This window comes from Corvus hawaiiensis, chromosome 8, assembly GCF_020740725.1.
Source record: "Corvus hawaiiensis isolate bCorHaw1 chromosome 8, bCorHaw1.pri.cur, whole genome shotgun sequence".
NCBI lineage: Eukaryota > Metazoa > Chordata > Aves > Passeriformes > Corvidae > Corvus > Corvus hawaiiensis.
Window position 1 is genome coordinate 5,616,224 of NC_063220.1, and position 22,568 is coordinate 5,638,791.

Genomic DNA, 22,568 nt, shown 5'->3' on the forward strand with positions numbered 1-22,568 from the left:
TTCCATTCCAGAAAGAATTTGGTGGAATTTTCTCTTTGTTATTTATTCAGGCCTGCACTGTTTCTAGGATTAGTGCTGTGCTTGGTATAAATTAGTTCTAACTTTTTTTCAGCTACTGCACTAAAATGTATCTGTATTGCAAGCTGCCAATACAAAAAGCAGCATAAAACAGTCAATGTGTAGATTGGAAGGAACTTGATACTTTTTCTCCCCTCATTTATCAGTGCTAAGTGATTCCTTCACTCAGAAGTATGAAAGATTATCTTACAGTTTTCAAAATAACTTCCAGGCCACTTGAATCAGTGTCTCAAATGATCTAAGCAAATGGGAAGGGATCAAAAAACAGGAATTACAAAAGCCCAGGCTATTAAAGGGCTTTTTTAAAGGAAACAAAACTTCCATGAGCATCCCTCTCTTTCAGAACTTTAATTAGGTCTCTGTTTAAAGTATACCAAAGAACAGATGATTTTCACAGTTAATGGGCAGCTTGGAACCATTCAGTATCAGTCATCCAATTCTAACCAGGTCTTCCTGAGGGCACAGTTTAAGGCCAGATCATCTTTCCCAAATGGACGTGTCTGTACGGTTTCTAATCTGTGACAATGGCATCTGGGGAAAGAGAGGTATCAAGAGAAGAGCCAAAGTACTGTTTTTCCATAACTGGGACTTTCAGCTTTTTCCATACAGAGGCCATATATGTCCTCTCCTCCCCGTGGTCAGACATTTAGAGAGGCCAGTATCAATCAGAAGCACAGAATTCGCTCCTGTTTTGAAAGACAGTGTCAGATGTAGGACTTTGAAGCAAACTCTACCTGAAGTACAAATCCTTCATTCCAGCATCTTTTATCGGGCCCTGAATCTCATCCATGCGATGGAAGAAATCCCAGAAGAAACAACCAGGTTCAAAAAAGGAGTTGCAGTTTGATTCTGCTTTTCCTTAATGAGTACAGACTACACTGCTGAGCTGTAGTAATGATCCTATGGGTTTAATCCCTGTACTATCTATTAACTTAGCAGGAAAGTTCTGCTTAAGTTTAATCACTGTCTGTGTTCCCTTCAGTGAATTTTTTACTCCTGAATTCTTTATTGGCTCTGAATTAAGTGCTACATAATAACCTCTCTCCTCCCTTTGAAATCCTGTAGACCTTAGTGAAGTTCTGAATACCAAACAACTTTTCCCAGCACTAGTAAGTACTGGATTTGGCCAGAAGCTGCAAAGGTTCAAGTCAAAGAACCAAAAAGAAGGGACCCTAAAGTTTCAATCACCCAGTTTCAATCCCCTGCCATGGGCAGAGACACCTTCCACTGTCCCAGGCTGCTCCAAGCCCTGTCCAATCTGGCCTTGAGCTCTTCCAGGGATCCAGGGGCAGCCGCAGCTGCTCTGGGCACCCTGTGCCAGGGCCTCCCCACCCTCCTAGGGAACAATTCCTTCCCAATATCCAATCTAAACCTACTCTAAAAGCAGACTATTTGTTAATTTTCATTTATTGTCTTGATAGGGAAATGGGAGCAGGTTTTGGATAAAGACTTTGACTTCCAAAACCAAATGGCTGCACTGTGAACAGATCCAGACATTCACCATGATGTGGAGCCTCCCAACGCCCACAGTAACTCCCATATTCCAATATGTTCATATTCTGGCCTCAAAGCAGTCTCATATCATAGCAGTGACAGGCAGCAATAATAAAGCTGCTACAGGCAGTTCTTCATGTGCAATTTGAAAATAACGAGAGAAATTGGATTTTTGACTGATTTCGCTAAAAAAAAAAATTCTTGACTGCTTGGAAATATAACAGTATCCAGCTTTGGAACTATGCATTTATATAACTGCACAAAACAGGCTTTTTATGCTTTAGAGGGAAACAGAAAAGGAAATACTATATTTTTCAAAGTGAACTGATTAAAGGCAGTATTTCGGACTTGAACATTTAGCCTTTTTTGCTATAGCAATGCCACAGTGATAGATATCAATGTTTCAGTTTGTTCCACTTACTACTTTCGTCTCTTTTTTCTGTAAGCTATGTATACTGCACCATCTTAGAGACTGCTTTTTTATATTTGGATATAGAAAAGTGATTTTTTACATATTTATATTTTTTGGCCCTCAATCATCTGTCCTAGAAAAGAAATGACCAGGAATTCCTGTGAAAAAAATGTACCTTCCATTTAAAAATAAAACAAATTATAGTAGCTGGCTTCAGGTAATAACAATTCCTCCTTTTAATAGCTAAATACTCCAGATGAGCATTTCCCATTCTGAAAATAGAGACCATTATTACTGGTGACATGCAAAGCCCATCTCCAGCAGCCTGGTGAACGCTGATGCTTTGATGAAGTCGGTTCTCAGCTTTTCTGAAGGCTCATAGGGAAATGCTGATGTTTGGAATAAAAAGCTGCCATCAAACAGCAGAATGCTGTCTCATATACCCGCTCTGCTGCTCGGAAACGTTCACGTTGCATTCCAAGGTCACTGAGGAGGCTGGGTCCATGGGTAGACGAGGTGCAGAGCTCCCTGATGCTCCTGCACTCCTCTGTTGTGGTTTCAGTCACAGCAGGGTTGGACACAGGCAGCCTTGCTTCCCTTTTTTCCTTGCCTCAGCTGCTTGCTGTAGCTGTGTCGATCTGTTCGTGCGGTCGGTGGGAGGGTTTGAGAAATGAAACTCAACAGGTGGTGGGATTGCTACTGGCAGCCCATTTATTATCATTAGCTGGTACAAGGAAAACAGTGTTCAAGCAAAACATTTTAAAAAATAAACTGAGTGATGGGGCTCTAATCCCTGTATTTGGCATGATTTTTAATTTCAACAAAACCTCACAGGAACTATTCATCAAGTTTTTTTCCTGGAGGAATTTTTTCTCTCTGTACACTCAGAGATAGAATTTGCAAAAATTATACTGATATGGTATCTATTTAGAACAGAAAAAGGGGAGAGTGATCCCTTTCCTTCACTCCAAAGTACATCAAGAGGAAGGAAATCGTTCCCACTGAGTTACATCAGACTGAGACCAAAGACACACAACAAACACAACAGTATTTAGCACAGGGGTGATAAAATCCCCCTGGTAGGGATTCTACTGATGTTAACAAAAGACACTGAACCCTGGGAAATATTACATAACAGGTTGAGCCCTAGATAAAAAAAAAAAGCACATGTAACCAATCTGCTAGAACATATTTTTATTTTAATCATGCTAAGAATAATTAGACAGATTTTTGAGTTAATTTTTCTTCTTTTAAGAAAGACGAGCTGGTGTGTGGTCACATTGCTGTCCTGACTTCAGCAGGACAAGCTGAAGGCAGATTCCTGATGAGACACTGGCCCTGCCTGCTTTAATCAAGTGCTGTTCCTACAATAACCCCTGCAATTCCAGCAGAGCAGGCGGCAGAAAAAAGCAACACAAAATGGTTTTGGAAAGGAGCCATCACTCCATAATTCTCCAGCTGAACCCCAAGCCCTCTATCCTGCTCTGCAAAGTGCCACAGTCACCTGTGAATGCAGGCTGGAGAAGCAGCAGGCCATTCATTCCATGTCCTTCCTCTCCCTAAATCCACTGCACCTGCAAATCCACTGCTGCAGAATTCTCCCCACCCCTGGATTCATTGGTAAACTGGTCTGCTGGGAATGTCAGCAGAAGAACATGCAGTATTTGAGGAGTTTAGAGAGAATTTTGGGGAGTGAACTAAAATGAGCTATCACAAGTGGCATGTGCATTGCTCTGAGTGTCACAAACATTCATTACAGCAATTCACCAGTTCCCTAAATATCTCCCCCCAAACTTTAATGTCATGGGGGGTACATCAGCATAATTATCCATACTTTGCTGCCACTACTTCATTTTCATATTTTCTATCATGTTGTCTGGGCTTTGGGGCAGGGTCCCACTTCCTGATGTTTTGGGGCAATACCATGCTTTCTGAAGTACTTAAAGTTTGACTGAAAGTCATAGCAGCTCAGTGGGATAAGAGAGCTGCCCCAAATTGTTCCTGAATGAGAAATTCTCATGTTTCATTCACAGTAATCTCATTCTTTACACATAGGCTGAGCTTAAATAGAATCCCTGAGCCCAGGGCTGGGGGTAGAGGTCCCAGGTGAGGCTGGTTGTTGCCACTAAGGTTTTTAGTGCCCTCAGGATGGTGACACAGCTGTGCCAGGCCCTCGGGTGGTGCAAACCAGCTCCAGCATTGTTTAGGAGTGATACAGGCTTCAGCATTTTTAATTACCCTCCATTGCCTCAATTTGCAGGAGGTGAAAGGCAGAGGGAAAGGAGAAGGGGCTGAGACAGGCTCTGCATGTCCCCAGCAAGGTGTCTGCAGGTGTCAGAGCACTGGTGGGAGTCAGGAATGAATTCACAAGTTACAGAAAGGGCAAGAGCAATCAAAAGAGAAGTGAAGCTGATCTGGGTTATATTTTTTGGCTCTCTGCTTTCACATCAGTGAGCTGCAGCTGCAGCTTATAAGCATCCTATATAAGATGCAATTCCCCCTGAAGCTCCACGGTAGCTTTGCTAATGTGCCAGGAAAAGGAAAATGGAAATCCCTTTCTAAGCTCTTAAGATTGGTTAAGAAAAATCTTTGTTAGCTCTAAAAATTTCATAGCATGGTGAAATAGAGTACAGTGCTGCATGACTTCCACAGAGTCACAGGATTTTAGGGAGCACAGTGGATCATCTGGTCCCACCTCCCTGCTCAAGCAGGGCCATCTCAGAGCACAGGGCACAGGATTGTGTCCAGGGGGCTCTGGAATACCCACAGTGAGGGAGACTCCACACCCACTCTGCACAATCTGTTCAGTGCTCGGTCACCGCACAGGGAAGAAGTTCTTCCTCATGTTCAGATGGAACTTCCTGGGCATCAGTTCCTGCCTGCTGCCTCTTCATGGTGTTTATAGCAAAGAAAACTAAACAAGCAATGGCTGCTGGTAGTAAAGTCATCGTTAATGATTTTAACCAGCAAAGACTACCCACAGCAACTTTATTTGCTGTCTTGTCTGGCTGCTGAGCTTGCAGGAAAACTGATCCTATTCTACACTAGAACGGCTCAAATTTTAGCAGAGTAATGTCTAGAAAGAGGATGGTGGCTGTTGGCACAATTCCATCCCATTTTGTACAGACACAGGTACTTCTACAAAAACTCCCTCAGCAGATCAGATCACCAAGAGTAACCAGGTTCATCCTGCCTTTGGCTGGAAGGGCCACGTTGCTGTTTGAAAGCAGAGCTGTTGCTCCTATAGAACCAGTGAAACTCAAAAAATAATTTTGGCTGAACTACTTTCAGAGCTTCATTTATAAAGGATCCTGAAGGTGGTGTAAAACAAACTCATTCTCTCTTATCTACAAAGATTGCATTTAACAGTTTAGATTATCAGTTCTGACACATGTATAGATGAGTTTAGAGTTTTATGATTCAGCTAGACTGGAGGGAAAACATCATCCTGTGCTGACTGGTAATAGTAGAAGCTGTACTTGTCTCACCAGTGTAAATGTATTTGGGCAATAATTTTTTTTCTTAATAGTTTAAGGATTTTATTCTAATTATTTTCTTATATTTTAATGAGGCATTTGGAATGAAGTTCAATTTTAATGTGTGTTGAGTTTGCTGTGTTAATTAGATCACTTCCATCTATTTAATATAAATGTTTTGGATGTAGTTTTATACCTTCTGCAGGAACACATTACAACTGTTACCTTCTTATGAGATAATAGAAATGTCATAATTTCATGTTGTGGATTAGATATAAATGGAGCTGTCATGCAATATTCCATTTCTGACACGAAACCAATAAACCAAGAGAAGAAAGAAGATAAAAAACATTAAAAACAACCCAAAAGAAGCTGTGATTGATGGGCACAGAACTGAGCTAGGATCTCCACGAATAATGTTAGTTACACAACATGCCAAAAGACAGAGTTTCCAAAGGGAGTGATTTTGTGATTAGTTGTAATTTGTAATCAGGACCAAAATAGTTCCAGGAATTAAATGCTGCTAAGCATAGAAATGAACAAAATGGAAAACCATTCTCATGTTAAACAGGGTTTTGTTTTTCTTGGTGTCGTATTTTGTGGCAGCTGTCCTGCCTATAAAGTATTGATTTGGGGGATTTTTTTAAATTGACAGCTGAAAAATCTTATTAAAACAAAGCCCTACCTGTGCTGCTGATAGTATTCCATGTTATTAAATCTGAAAGAACCTTTTAAAATCTGATCTTCTCTTCAGCAATTTACCACTCACACATTAGATGTCTTGGGCAATAAAAACATGCGTCATTACTTTGCTTCCTGGAATGTCATGTTTTAACAGGGTTTTGTAACATGTGAAGTGCTCAGAGAGATTTCTGGGTAAACCTTTCCTTTCATTTCAACAAGATGAAAATACAAGAATATAAGTTAATCAATATTTGATCCTACAAAAAGAATTTTGCCTTCTCACAAAACCTAAGTTACCTGACAACATTAATAGATACAACTGAAGTGCCTGAGAGAGAAAACTTCTGAAATTTGGTTTTCATGACCAACATCACAGAATAGTTAACATAGGCCATCCAGGTTGGTAGAATTTCAACCTGCAATTCTTTCTTTACTGCTTAGAGTTAAAACTAAAGGAAGAAAAAAATCATCAGTGTTTGGTTTCACATCTTGCACACAAATTCTCTTACACAAGGTCAACATTGCGTGTATTGCTCTCCCACGGAATCTGCACTTGCTAATAATTCATTCGATTTCTGGCTCATCAACTCTTCCTTCCAAGAGATTAAATGGCCCTTGTGTCTCCTCAAGAAATATGAGAGAGCTTGACTGCACAGGGATGACAAGAAGGATGAATGGATTGAATTTCAACAGGGCTCCTTCCTTTGCTTCTCTTATTTCTCTGCTTCTTGGGAAAAAACGATCTGCTGCCAGAGCAGGAAAACCAGGATAGACCATTGGGAAGTTTTACTTCCCAAAAAACAACTTAGGCCAGGTGAAATTTCCCTGTGAAGGAACCTTTCTGGACAGGAGGGTACTGCTGGCTGTGGGGGGACTGGCACGAGCAAGAGTATCTCACACTATTCATTTTTCTCTGGAAAAATGTCTTGCTGCTGTTCTTTCCTTCCCATGTCACAGAAGAAATTTTAATTAATTTCCATGGCTCTGTTTCCCTGTTCCTGAATAAAAATTTGAATGAAGACCCACCTCTTGAAACACCTTCTCAGGAAAAGTCTGTGTGAGCATAATCAATTTATGCTGCAAGACAAATTATTGTCTCAGAGCAAGGTAGAGGTATTAACATTTTATTTGCCCTCCTTTATTCCTGTATCTGACTATTTAATGCCAATGAACACTTACATTCCCCTTTACATCTTGGAGCTTAAAAGGAAGGGCCCATCATGGTTATTTTCACATTCAAATAGGATCTCTGGACATACATTTTGCTTCACATTTTTGTAAACTGCCTTTGCAGAGATGTGGACTGAACTGGCCATGGAGAGAAGGGCAGGAGGTTGTCAGCAGGACTTGCTCTCCAAAATCATGCCAAGCCATATTTGCATCCTACTGAAGCACTAACAAACTCCCATTCTCTTTCAACTGACTTTCCATTTCTGACATGATTAATCCTCATTTTATATGGTACTTCCCACATTCCGTACTGGGCATGAAAAACAGCCAATTAGTTTCTGCTCAAGCACCCTCAAGAAGATAAAATTAAAGCAAGTTCTGCAGTATATATATGTATATATACATATATATATGTATATATAATGGCCAATACAATAGAGCTCCTAAAAGCCATAATTCCCCAGCAGAGGGAAATATCAGGGCTCCCCTGCCACAGTGCAGGGCAGACCCTGGTCTGTGTTTGAGAATACACATCCAGGCTGTGTTTAAACCAGCTGCTATTTTTTCAGGACATGAACACACTATGCACACACAGTATCAGGGTCTCTGTTTAGTACAGGGTATCTCATGGGCACCATCCTTGCCTGACTGAAAGGCATTGTCATTATCTCTACGAATGGTACTTAGAGCCAGCCTCTTGTGCATATTAATAATGATACACTAATTGAATCCTGAAGCTCATTGCTCAGATGCAATGGATTCGGGGCTAATAGTAGCATTTTATGGCTTTAGATAGAATGCAAGTCAGGGTCTTGCCAAGATAAACACAAGGTTTGCTTTTATTGCTGGCAGGCATTGCTGGAGCTCCTTTGTTAGAGCTGGAGTTCTGCAATATATATCAGCACAAAGCTTGGCCCCAAGTCTGTAACTCGCTGTGCTGAAGGTGAAGTCCTTAATAATATGTGCTGAAATTCCCTAACTGAAGAGAATTTAAGAAACTCCTTTCCCTCCTGAAGGAATTCTTTCCTGAAACTCAGCATGAAAAGGTAAAGATTGTGGAGTTCATTGTTATTTTAAAGTGCCCTCAAGAGAGCAAGAAATGAGACATTTATTACCTTTGCATTGCAGGCTGACACTGGCACATGAAGTTTACCACTGGATAATGGGCAAGGTTGGACAGGAACACTTTTTATCTGTAGCAAGCTCTTGTTAAAACATTGGCAGCATATTTTGGAGCCCAGACATGGTCAGACACACCACCAAAAAACTGCAGGGGACACAGAAGGAATTGTACTGCTCTTGTCTGTCCTCAGACGTGCTGTGCATGACTTCTGTGGTTTATCAGGCATCTAGAACAGACTCTCTTCCCTTATATTCCAATGGGATTTTCTGATCACTCTCTTAGGTACCTAAAAAGACAATTCATCCAGAGAGCTGTGCTCTTCACATAGACCTTTCCTGTGCAGCTCTGGAGGCAGTGGATTGTGGAGCTCTGAAACAAATCTTGGCAAGTGGCACATATTCATTGTATCTGAAATTTGGTACATTCCTAAGGGAACTGCTTGCAAAGATGACAAGCCATCTGTCCCTACTTCTGGTGTTTTCTCTGCTTCCACATCCATAAGTTAAGGTAGAAATAATGTTTTCAACTCAAAAGCCTAATTTAGGCTGTAAATTGTAGGTTTGTAATGATCAAATCTAGTTTAAGCCAGGCAGTGAATATTTTTGCATCGCCCTTTGCCAGTAGGAATTCCTTCTTCTAGCACTGATGTCTTGCAGGTTACTGCCTTGTTATTTGCATTTAATATGGTATATTATAACATCATCAAGTCCACATTCTGGACTCCTGCTTGTTTCACCCAGATCCAGGGTTATTTACAGTAACCATTCTGCTGCATTGGCTGCTCTGTCCCGGTGGAAATTCTAATATAATAAATGTGGGCAGTGTAAAAAAACAATGTTGCAGAATATGGCTTTGATTAGCAAGGAGCTGCAAGGGTGCATTGGAGAGTTACAGTCAGAGATACCTGGAATGAAGAGCAGTAAAAGGAAAATGAAATATTATTTCATTTCTCTGCAGACACATCGTGTGGGCAGAGCTGAGCCCTCCTGCAGGCTCTGAGCCCTCACAGCTGGCTCTGCGACCAGAAGAAATGAGCTTAGACTCGATGCACCAGGCAAGGAAGGGTTTTTGGAATGAGGCATTTTCCTCAGGCAGGATAAGGGAGCAAGAAGCCCAGCAGAGGCCCAGTCATGCTCCCATCAGGGGCATCCCAGGTACTGTGCCAGGTAAACACCAGGAGCTGCTCAGCCACAGGAGGGTCCAGCTGCCTGCACAGACAACTTTTCTGCAAAAGGTTTTTCTATTTTACCCCCAAATCCATTCTTCATACTGTTTTTCTTAACAATTTCCAGCAATTAAGGTTGTACAAACTTTTCAATTCCTTCCCTGTCCAACCATCAGCTTCAATTTTAAATAAATTTGGTGAACTTCAAAATCCTGACCCCTGGTAGTGAAAGCACAGGATGCCTCAAGCTTTCCTTAGGCTGTGGCTGATAAAGCACCAAGGTTAAGCTCATTGAATTTATACCTGTTTTGAAAGTTCATCCTTCCTACAAACTCCCAAAGTTTCACTGCTGGCCAAGCTCAAGCCCACAATGTTTTTAGCCTACAGATGATTTTAACTTCTACAGAACTAATCCCTAATTGCTTTACCCTCAGTGCTTCCAGTACAACATCTGATATGATTAGCTAGGCCATTAATTATCTTGTACTTTAACTATGAACCTCCTGCCAAAATCCAAGGAAAGGTCAATGCCTATCTGGAGAAAATGATACCTAACAAGGTACATTTATCAGCAAATTAGGCACACTGTGAGTTCAGCACACACCGGCTGCCCAAAGGATTTTTACTCCTGTGCTAATGGTACTTGAGATTTTTTGCTGAGGATATTTGCTTGTAGTCAACAGGAGACTGCCTGGCTAAAAGCCTCTCATGGACATTAGTGCACAAAAATCCTTTATACATTGTAACAATGAGTCAGATTAAAGAATGAAGAAGATATCTGCTAAGCAGTCCAGTCTGCACAGATACCAAATGATACCTGAGGAGCTGTTGTTGCAGACAGAAAGTCTGTTACATGTTTTTACATCAAATAATAAAAAAATAGTTGTTGTCACATAAACCACTAAAGGAACAGCTCGATGGGCACTTCCTTCCAGCAGTGTTGCTGGCCTAAATTCCACATCCCCAAGCTGTCACCTCTGCTGTGGCTGAAGAGTTGTTTGGTTCACCAGAACCAGGAGCTGAACCAGAGGAAAAAGGGTTTTTTTCCTTCTGAACTACTTTGAACCTGAGTCCAGGTCACTGAGTGGCCTCACAGCTGCACAGACACATCCAAGCAGGCAGCTGAGTGATCAAAATAGGGGAAGAGGCTTGCAGGGTGATGTTACTACTCAAAATATGTCAAAACACCACCTGAGTGATTGCAGAATTAATTACTAAGTTCACATTAGAGTAAAAGGAGCTTGACATAAGCCCTTTGAACACAGCACAGATGCATTTCCACCCCTACCTTGAATCTGCTGTGTTAGTGGTCTGCTGCAGCTGGCATTTTGAACTTAATGCCATTTAAAAGAAAGGCAACAAGTCAAGGTCGTATTAAAAAATATTTGGGACATGTTAAAATAACTCAAGTGTATTTCAGCTCAATACATCTTAGAAGGTTTATAACTTGTATAATTTCTCCTGGAGGAAAGGTTAGACGTGGGATCTATTATCAAAATAAAGGACAAAAGGCTGAAGAAGCTGCCCACCATCTGCACATGTATTTGGCACTTCTTTATTTCATCTTCCAGTTTATGATTAATAAAACACCTGGGTGCACAGAGCAGTTTTGCACAGATGGGCGAGCTCAGGGGGACTTGGGAGCCAAAACCAGTTTATTGCAGCTCCTGCTCCAGCAGTCCTCTGTGCCCAGGCACTGAGGCTGCAAGGAGCTCCTGTTTCAGAGGTTACAGGGCTTCCAGGGCAGAGGTTCTCAGTCTCTTCACAAATCAAGCATTGATGTTACAGGAGAGATCCCTCTTCTGTCCTCAGGACTTTTCAAACAGGTGCCTCTTTACATAAACACATAGGATATACATATGCATTTGTACCTGATTGTCAATTCCATCTCAGTTTGTCGTTTCTGTTAATAGATCTTCTGATGCTGTTGTCAGGCACCACTGTTTTCTAAGTGTGCTATCTCCTAAGTGAATTTCACAAATCATTCAATATGAGATGTCGCCACATCTCTATCAATAAACTTGTATCGTGACCCTATTAACAAAGGGGCTTCCAGTGCCTGAAACCACATATATTTGTACAAAGGATGGCTTGAAAAGCAAAACTAATCTTGTTTACTGACAGAGCTCAGCTCTGAAGAAGAATGGCTCCTTAACAAATCATTTAGCCAAGGTATTTTGCAGAAACGCTGCCACCTTCATGAAGGACTTTTGGAGGTGATTTATTTCTGCTCTCTGGCTGCAACTCCTGTTTTTCACTGTCAGTATTTTCTCCACATGGAGCTTCCACTGAGAAGCAAAGGGGAAAAACCAGAGGAAGTATTTGCCATGACAAAGCTGAGCTCCCCTTTTCCTGGCTACTTTATATGGGCAGAAATCTCAGATTGGATTCTCTTTCACATCCCTTCTCCAGATCCCTTCCACACCACTTTAGACCCTCCCTGGTGGCTACTAGAGCTAGAGCTAATTATTTAGAAATTCAGAGCTGAATTTTCTTAGTCCTTTGTGCAGACAGAACACTGGGGACAGGACAATCATACCTGAACATCCTGCAATGCAGAGAACACCGTGAATCCCCTAAGCTACCAACAGATGAATAAGCAATACCCAAAACAAACCTCAGCTTAGGAAAACTTGGCTTCTGACTACACACAAGTGAGCTCCTGGTGTCTGAATAAACCCTGTCCCTACTCATGCACTTAGAGCAATCTCAAGCACAAACGTTGCTTTGGTTGTGCTCATGAGGCCACTTTAATAAGATTACATTAAAAGTTATTTGAACTCATTTTTGGCAGAAAGTGAGCTACAAGGTCAACTGCTGGATTTGTTCTCCTCTCAGGCCTTTGTTCTCTATAACCATCTCTTAAATAGACACACTTCACTTTTGATTGCCTGGATTTATATGGATCTGACGCTGGTTTATTGACATATAAAAGATATTTCTTTTACAGCCTCCATATGTAAAGGAAGCCTGAGAGTCCTGCATTTTAAGAGCCATTGAGCTGAGCACCACTCCTCCTGCACTTTGGGGAACTGCATTTTACCTTCAAGAGGGTGCATTAGGTGGGCTTCTCTGCCCTCCCAACAGCTCAGCTGAGCGCTGGGAGCAAACCCTGTACTCATGGCCACCTCTGCTCAGGTCACTGAAAATTTCCACTGTGGAAAAAAGACAAATACTTCAATCTTTGGGCTTTGCAACAGAGGGCAGAGCAGTTTATGCTTTTCTGTCCATAGGAAGGTGTGGATGACATCTACATTCCTGCTTTTCTTACCCATTTGCACCACACAGCAGAAGAACGTAAGGTTCACATATTCCCATGTTCCTGGTCAAACCCCCACATGCAGGGCCAAGGATGCTCTAATGACCCCTTTGGATGCTCCAGATCCCAGCTCACTGCTGCAATGCCCATTTTCCCTCAGCCTCCTGCCTAGGCTGGTGGGGAGACATCCAGGAGCTGTGTGGAACCCAGAGCCCATCTTCTGCTTCCCTTCACCCCATTCCTGTCACCATGGGAAAATGGGAACTCTTCAGGAGTCATCACTGGTAAATCTGCACCTGAAGCCAATAAAAAGCCCCTCACTGGCTCTGTGGAAATGCCCTGCAGGCTGTTTGCAATCATATTTACACTGGAGTGGTTCCATCAGCCTTTGGGAAGTTAATCCTGATCTACAGTTATGAAAATCGAGTCTAGAGACAAGCTCAGAGTTTAAGAGTTGCTGTTAGAACAGTGTGAAAAAAATCCCCAGATTGCTCCTATTAAATCCAACTAGGTGTCAGTGACTGCACCATTTGGGTTAAGCACAAGTATGCCAAGAGCACTGAAATGGGAACAGGCATGTGAAATAATATTTCCCATTATTAAACAGAAATTAATGGGATTTTTTAATTTCAACTCTGGGGAACACATCCTAATTCAAAGGGATGATTAAAAATAATAGTTCAGTAACACAGCTCTGCAAAGGGCTGCTCCCCAATCCCTGCTCCTATTTGAACAGCCAGTCTCCACCAACAGCATCCTAGCACCGATCATTTTGTAGGAAAAATGAAATGCTAGATTTTATTATTCATCACATGTTAAAAAAAAAAATCACATGCAGGGAGGAATCAGGGAGAATATTATGGAAATAGCATTTTAGACAGAGTTTGTAAAATGTTTGTTGACATGAAGTTATAAACATTAATATAGCATTCATTGGGAAAGGACCAGGACAACTCCAGCAGAGTTACTGGAAATTTTCTGTGCTATGCAAGACATCTCCCAGCAGAAGGAGAAATTATTTAACTATGCTACTTTTATGAACAGCTGTGTGAGGAGGTGTTCCCAAAGGATAGGAAGATTCCTAGTGGCAGAGGCAGTGAATCCTAGAACAGCAGGAGAGAAGCAGTGGATACAAAGTTTTCCAAAAGAAAAAGTTTTCAATGAAAAATTCACTTTTGTCCAAATGGGAATTTTTTGGAAAGGTGCTGGATTTCTCAGAGAGGCTCTGATGTTTTTGCTTGGAATTAATTAATAAAAATTTCCACCTCCTTTCATGTCCTACTATGCCCTGTTCCACAGTGATTTTGATTTTTTAAAAAATCTATTCTGGACAATCTTTTTTTTTTTTTAATTGTTTACAACCACTTAAGCAAAGATGAAAATACAGCAGGGAAAACCTATAATTTTTGTATGTGGATTGACTAATTAGAGTTTAATTAGCCTTATCTGTTTCATTATGCATTATAATTCATATTAAAATAAATCAAAACCAGCAGCAGCTACTGGAAGCTGTGCTGTGGTGTGTATGGTGCAGCACACAAGGAAGATTTCTGTTGAGGAAGTAATGTATTCATCTGTAGCAGATTTAAAATCACTCTATAAACTCTATTTATTTTATTTCTCTTTGTTTTCTATAACCATAGGTTACAGTCATTTTTCCTTCCTTTATGTCTAAACTTCCATTTGCTTTTAAGAAGTGAGAATGGCTTGTAGTTGCAGTCCAATTTTTTTTTTTATATGACTAGAACTAATTTTTATGCCATATTCCCAAACCAATTTCTGCACTCCAGATGGTCCTGGTTCCTGCAGCATCCTCCTGTGCACCCATCCATTGCAGAGGCAGCTCCTTGCCAGCCAGGGTCCCCCTGCACCAACTCCTCTCACACACCCATAAAATCTGTTCCTTGGTGCTACTGCCCCTCCCAGGGGGATGTGTCACAGCCCAGCAGCTTCTTAAAAATGCTATTTAAGCAAACTCATCAGCATGCTCAGTGTGGCACAGAGTTGATAAATACAAGTGTACATAACCTTCTACTCTGTGATATTTATGATGAAAATGAGGCCAGTGGTCTTTGTTGTTGAGTGGCCAGTGAGGTTTTTGTTGTGTATATATATTAAAAAAATTTGTATTCCAACTATCAAAGAACATTGTAAAACTTAGACAATTCTGTCTTAGAGGTTAGTTTTTAAAGATACAAAGACATTTGGCTGTTTTCGATAAAAAGTTTCCTTTGGCAAACTTGTTCCCCAGAACAAAAAAGGATTTTGAAAAGCCAGTTTAGTGGGAAGCCCCGAGACTGACTAGAGGGTCACAGCACATGGCAGGCAAGGAGATGCCAAGAAAAGCGTTGGGTCTTGAGAAGCCAAACAGGAAAATCTTGTTGTTGTCCTCAACTATGAAACATAAGAGTGCAAGAGACAGAGACGTTATTCTTGAAGATGCAGAGAAAGGACAAAAGGCCACAGACACGAGCTCCACCTAGAAAATTTCAACTGTGTATTAAAAAAAAATTTGCAATCACAGTAGTCAACCATTACAACAGGGCCAGAGAGGCAAAGGATCTCCAGCCTTGAACAAAGCCCTAAGCAGCAAAGTTGGTCTAAGCAACCTCTCCAAGCTATTTTTTGTGATTAAATACAAAACCTTGTTGTAAAGACCCACTGGAAGTAAGGTAATTTCAATTACAGCAATCAAATTATATACACAATAATGTGTATTTTACATATATCAAGAAAAAAAAAACCATACTTCATTTCAAAATTTGTTTACTGCAATAACAGAGGCAAATAGTCAGGACTAAGGTTAAGCCACTAATATTAAAGAAAGCCACAATGTGTGTGTAAATTGAAGCCAAATGAAAGCTACAGAAGTTCAGTATTCAGAGACATGAATTCCAAGGATTTCACAATACCTAATTCACCTCAACCTCACTGCATGAAAATGGAGTCTGGATTGCAGGGTTGGATCTAGATTATTATCTAGCACCCATAAGCTTTGGGTTCCTATTTACAATAACTGTTTTGAGATGTTAAACTCCAAGGTCAAGGTAAGTGTTTTAGTTCTCACAACTGCAGCCTGGTTTCACTAAAATTGCCTTAATTAACTTAGAACAGTCTGTGATTCTGTAATTACCAGATCAAAATGTCATTTTAAATTGTTCCTCATTTCAGAATATGTGAACACTGAACGAGCTGTAACAAACTTGTAATATTTTCAAAGGCAAAGGTTCATTTTTACTTTAAAAAAAAGCCACAATAAAACTCTTAACAGAGGCTTAAAAAGGTCTTTATAAAATAATCTCCATCACACTTACAATAGTAAGAAAATTATTCTAGTTGCTAGTTTTTAGTAAATACGAGCTGGTTTGTGTAATCTGTATTAAAGATGGTTATAACTACAGTTCACATTTCATTTCTTAAAGGTGGATGAACAAATGTGTCAAGAAAAGTAGATTATTGCTGTTCCTCAACAAGTCTTTTTTACTAAGGACATGCTGCCTTGGTAGGCAAAGCATGTCCAGCAGCCAGCTGAGACAGGAGAGCTGAAGGAGAGAAGTTACGATTTGCATGCCAAAAAAACCTTCTTCAATCACCTTGTATTCAGCAATGGTACAATTAAACTGATTTAAGATCAAAACTCTGTCATTCCATCCATCTCCTGAATGACAGTGCTGATCATCTCATAATTTAAGTTTGCCTGAAGTGACACAAGAAGGTAGAATCCAAGCAAGTTCTGGACTGATAGGAAAAAAAACCCCTGATGCTTATCCTGTCATGTGCAACTATGAAAATACCAGATGTTCTTCAGAGGGTTTTTCACCAGGTCTGCTGGAGCAACAGGTATGGCTGTGCAGAGAAAACAGAACATGGACATATTGGAAATAGGAAATGTATCAGGTTTTCTCTTTCTGCAGTAGCACTAGTCAAATTAAATATGCCACCATTCAATTTCAAGAGGACTCAAAAAGATCTAAAAATCCATACATCTTTTTAATGAAACTTTTCATACAGCAAGCCTCTGAAATGTACTTTCTGTGGACACAAATTGGCAATTACAACTGCAAACAGAAAAAGCTCACAACAACTGCTAATAGGGTGTCATTCATTATACATTTTAACCAGCTATTAGATTCTTTAGCTTTTGGTAATAAATTATCCTAGTGAGGATGGTGATAGTTTATACATCCAAGCTTTAATATGCTGGTGCACATTCTATTGTTTACATGAAAGCCTGTATTACTGCTTCACAAAGAGCAGCTTCAAGATGGTCTAGAAGAGCTAAACCAAGTCACTCATAAAAAAAAAAAAAAATGGATGTTGCTGTCATAGGCACTACTGGACAATCCATTACCTTCACACTGCCACCCTTCACGTTTGAAGGTCTTAAAAGAACAGGAAAAAAAAAAATAACAGAGAAAAAACCCACATGGCTGCTAACGCTGGGGGAGAATTTTCCACTTCAGTACTTCCAGATTTCTTGTGATGTGATAATATTTTACACAGCTCATGTAATGACATTTCTTCTCATGTAAAAAGATCCCCATTTCCTGGTGTGCAGCCTTCCCAAGACACCACTTCAGTGCATCCTGCCCTCCCATTTAAGCCTCTGGTATCTGAATCCCAGTCTCAAAGGCTGTTCAGTCAAGCCAGTGCTGAGGGACATTCTGAGCAATTGCTAATGGAATTACAGACTTCCCTGACTGGGCTTTGTTGTGTAACATCCTGCTAAACTGTCCCCCAACTGTGTAATTCTCAATGAAAAAACCACAATTAACCCAGTGTCTGCTGCAGCTGAGCAACAAACTCCTCTGAGCTTTGCACTGGTAAATTATCACATCCCACTCCCCCCTGCAATGAGACTTAAAGGCATCTCCTTTGCAATGAGATTCCTATGATTTCAACCAGAGCCATCATAAAGAAACAGAAGTAGGGAAAAAGTTCTGCAACTGTGACTTGAGACTCTGCATAAGCCATTATGATGACTGATACACCACTGTCAGAGCTGTGCAGCCAGCTGGTGCTGCCTTTTTCCTTTTACTTCTCAATGCTTTAAAGAAATGCATTTGATCAGCCTTGACATTTTATTTTTAAAAAAGCTGCTATCAACTGACCATCAGAAGCATTCTGTTACAAAAGAGTACTAAAACTGTATGATAGCAATGAAAGACACCTAAAATATTCCTCTGAAATGTCAAGCATTTCTCTTCATGCTGGGTATTTATGTACCTTGACATTATCAGTTCTTCTGCAAATGGAGAAATACATCAGAAACTATCTTGTATGATTCCACAAAGGCAAGGTGCATATTATTTCTTCCTTGCCTCTCAAAATGAAGTATTTTCTTTTCTATAACATGCAGTGATGCAAACTGGTACAATACAGATCCCCAGTCTGGAACCATACATCTTAAAATAAAAATACCTGCAAGAATATTTCAGATCTAAGATATTAAATTATACTGTATATTTAATTTCTTTCCCAAGGGAACCAGCTTCCATGCTGTGTCCTTTCACTTGGTCTACTGAAATTCTCAAGCTATACAAAGATAATAAAATACTGACCTATGTAAGGGTCTCATTCAGTAATTTATCAATATCAATGTTTAACACTTTCTTAGGAGACAAACAGCTTTTTGCTGGCAAATGTGCACCATTGGTCAACTGATCAAATATGGACCTTGCAGCAGTGAAGCACTTTTGGGGTTCTTTAATCTACTGCACTGTAAATGAAGTTTCATCATATTCAATTTCACCAAATTTTCCTGCTCTTGAACATTCACTGAACAACCAAACAGAGACAAGCACGATAAAGAGATCATACTTTGGTTGTATTTGTACTGGCAATTATTATCCAGTACCAAAACCACTAACATCAGACATCTTTTGGGAATTAAAGGAAGAACTCAAAGGCTTCCTCTGCATTCAAGTTTAGAAATTGTTTTTGCAATCAAAATGACATTTTATGGCTGTCTGCTTTGTAATAGAAACTTCACAGGAGAAAGGGAAAGTAAAGACATCTAAGCTTCAGCTGAATTTGACATAAGCACAGAAGTTACATTAGAGCAAACTTACAAATTCATGTGCTCATACATCAATGCTGTGGCTGCTCAGGATTGATATTCATAGTCCTGTATATCTCTTTGAGAAACAGCAAGGCAGTGTCTTCAGATCCCCTATGAAGAATGAAATAAATAAAACAAAAGGAAAAAAGAAAAAAACCAAAAAGGAATAAGTTAGTTCACTATGGTCCATGTTCTAATTCTCCTAAGTCAGATTTCATCCTATTTCAGCTCTCTAAAGTTTGCACAACTTATTGGCCTAGTGTTTATTTTTCATGAACATGGCCTTACCTCTACCAACTTCCTTCAAGCTACAATTCTACACCAGCTTAGAACTAGTTCTGCTATCAGCCCTAGCCCATGCATTTAACCTTTTTTCTACTGCACCTCCTCCTCCTCTGTCCTCCCTAACTTCCTATGCTGCAACTCTAAATCCCCTCCTCTATCCACCTCTTTGATGTTACTTCCTTGTCTTAATCTCCTCAAATAATGCATCACTTTTGGTCTGCACTGAGGTCCTGAACAGATTCCACACTTCATTCTATTCATCTTGTCCCACTCCATTAATTAGCCCAGTGTCAAAACTCAGCCTTGCCAGTTCTAGCAGCAATATTCTCATTCTTCTCTAGCTACCAGGCCCTTAATTGTAAACAGACTGTGTTAAATACCCATAGTCTTCCTCTCTTCCTTACCACTAAAATGTAAGATAGCTCTCAAATAACAAAGATTAACATAATTCAAGTGCCATGTTTCCAAGTGGCCGTTTTCCCTCCTCTTTTCAAAAATCAAAGCTTCAGGCTATCTGAATTTAAAGTTAACATGAATAGACTTAATTTTCTTATTCATCTATAAAATGCTATTTAAATACACATAAACAATACCGACATAAAAAATAACAAACGTTAAACAGGCAAATTTTAACAAAGTTCCAGAGCTGCAGGTGTTGTTAGATGAGGGCAGCTTCCTGGGATTTTTAAAATAGTGACACAGAGAGCCAGTAAAAGAGATTTAGATGGCCAGAACTGTGATCCACCAAATATGAGGAGCACAATTTGCAGAACACCAGTACAGAATTAAACATGCAAGCTAAGGGACTATATGTATTTTCCACAATTAAGCACAGACATTTCTTGATGGTCTCTGCATTAAATGAGCAGCAAACAAGCAAGCAGAGGGTTCAACACAAGCTCCAATCTCTCTAACACTCAGAGCACTTAATTCAAAGCTTTTCCCACCATTCCTTAAGAAAAAATGCTCTGCTATTTGGGTCATTAATCACCGTGCTCATCTTCCTTACTCGAACGACAAAACCAGCAACGGGTACCGTTTTCGAAACCCTGGCAGTGATCGGCTGCCACCTTGTGGAAAGAATTCCCATCCCTTCAGCCCCGCCTGTGGAACGGCGCTGCCACCACCGGGTCACCCCGACAGAGTGCTCACAGCAAGACTCGCTAACCCCTCCCCTGGCAGGTGCTGAGCTTTCACAGGGGAACTGATGATGGCTTTAATGAGACCCTTCAGGTAACGCTTTCAGTGCTGTATTTTAACCTCTGGGAAAAATGCCTGCTGCTAAAATTACCTACTGAAAATCAAAACCTGCAAAAAGAATTTAGAGTGCCCTTTGTCCAGCACCTGCTGAACTCAAAATGAGAGACCAGTCACTCCTCCTCCTCCAACACCACTTTGCACAGCTCACACCCAACGTTGACTACTACATACAGAGGTGGGTTGTTAAATATAGTTCACACATCCTTTGCTCTGCCAGAGGAAGCAATAAAGTTTTACCACTTATTGTAATCTAGTAAAATTCCTTCCTGAACAGTTTTATTTGAAAATCTACAGCTGTGAAAATGTTTTCAGAGCTCTCCTTGTTCTGAAAATGACAGTAGCTAAAACTGTGTGTTTGGAGTGTCAAAGGTCAAGAGAACAGTGCGCAGTGTCTTTATCGCAAACAGATTTGTTTACTGTGTGCTAACACAGAATTTTATTTTGAAATAGGATTATCAAATAGTGACATTCAAGCACAACACCCTGAGCCCCTGGACAATCATACATACTATGTATCTTAATCAGTATTTCTAGAATCACAGATATTTCCCCTTACCAGTAGCACAGATGACTCTGCAAAGCAAACAGGTACTCATTGAAGCTTTCTATTGGTTTCTCTTGTAGAACATAATCAATGCGACGCCCTCCATTTAGCATTCCAACCTTCACTGAAACATCTTCATCTTTTGGAGGGTCTGGGCTTTCAGTGATCTTCTCAGCTAAAATTAAAGAGTTTCAGATTTAAATTATGTTCAAGCACAGCCTGCTTGACTATAATTAAGAAATATTACCATTTTTCCTACTGTAATTTCCAAGTGCTTGTGGTAAGACAACAATAACAACCTGAACTGTCCGGCATGGTTCAGAAAGGTTACTGAACTATTGGTTTGTTTCTTTCCTAACTGTTTAAACAGTTTTCTTAAGAAGCAACTGCTGAGTGATCTCTCCCTGAGTTCACCTCAACCCACAAACCTTTTGTTGTATTTTCTCTCCCCCACCCAGCTGAAGAGGAGAATGACAGAGCTTTTAGCTTTTAGCAGAGGCCTCCTTAACAAGAGTCACTGGGATATCCAAGTGTCAACTTATTTGAGATAAGTAAGTTACAGGAAAACCAGTGATGTGACCACATACCTTCCACCACCTGCTTTTCTTCCTCCTCTTTAATTTGGTTAGCCACTTTCTCCAGTTCTGCTTGCAGCTGGGTTGAAGATGTATGAGCACGTGCAAATTCGTTAAGGGTCTGCCATGCACTCTTCAAAGAGCTAATAAAGCCCTGCTTCAGATCAGATCCCATACGAGAGAGAGAGTCCTTCAGCTCTGAGAAAGAAAAAAAACCAAAAAATTTACTACAGAAGGATTTAAAATTACAAACTAAAATCAGAATGATGAAGCTCTGTTCAATAAACACCCCAATTACCAGGAGAAACAGGCCTGCTATGTCATAAATGTGTCTTTCTTGCTTCTCTATTCAAGATTAGGTGAAATGCAATTAATACACAATCGACTTCCTACTGAGTAGGTCAATGAACCCACCTACATCAAAGTAAAGAGTAAAGAGCAACAGACCGTATTTTTCTCCTTTACTATACACACCTTTGGAGAGTTGTAACCTAAAACAAGTAGCTTGTCTAGTCTAGCAAAGAAAACTCACCCTAATGTACAATTCTAAAGGACAGATGCTACAGAATCTCTCCAAGCGCCTGAAGAGAGACTTTCAGGAGGGCTCTGTGAACTTGCACAACAGCAAAACTGACTTTCCTTATTAGATGTGGAAAATTTAAGTAGACCACCTTGGTCTGATGTGCACCCAGGAGCAACAAAATCAGTCCCAATGGCTACAGAACCTCCTTCTCCCTCAGGGTTTCCAACACTGAAGAGACTCTGGTTAAACACATCATGGTGGTCATTAGGGTCAAATTAAAAAAACCAATAAATTTAGTCTCAGTTTCAGATCTTAGAAATGAACAAGCAATGTACAGCATTTTTTTAATGGAACTTAGGTAATGAGAAGGTTAAATCTGGAGGAAATATGATTATTAATTTTGAATGAAATTGTGAATGCCCAACTTACAGGGCTGGGTGGAATCACCTCTGATGTTTA

General features: G+C 40.3%; 1 protein-coding gene across 1 annotated transcript in view; it reads right to left on the bottom strand.

Moving 5' to 3' along the window:
• Window positions 1-2,672: 2,672 nt before the first annotated feature.
• Window positions 2,673-22,568, bottom strand: part of LOC125329326 (SEC23 interacting protein) — a 35,314-nt gene continuing 15,418 nt past the window's right edge. Inside the window, exons 16-19 of the mRNA XM_048311098.1 lie at window positions 21,599-21,784; window positions 21,024-21,186; window positions 18,933-19,033; window positions 2,673-16,707 (exon numbers count right to left, since the gene is read on the bottom strand). Of these exons, the coding sequence (XP_048167055.1) occupies window positions 18,952-19,033; window positions 21,024-21,186; window positions 21,599-21,784 (431 nt within the window). The 3' untranslated portion in view covers window positions 2,673-16,707; window positions 18,933-18,951. The remainder of the gene's footprint in view (window positions 16,708-18,932; window positions 19,034-21,023; window positions 21,187-21,598; window positions 21,785-22,568) is intronic.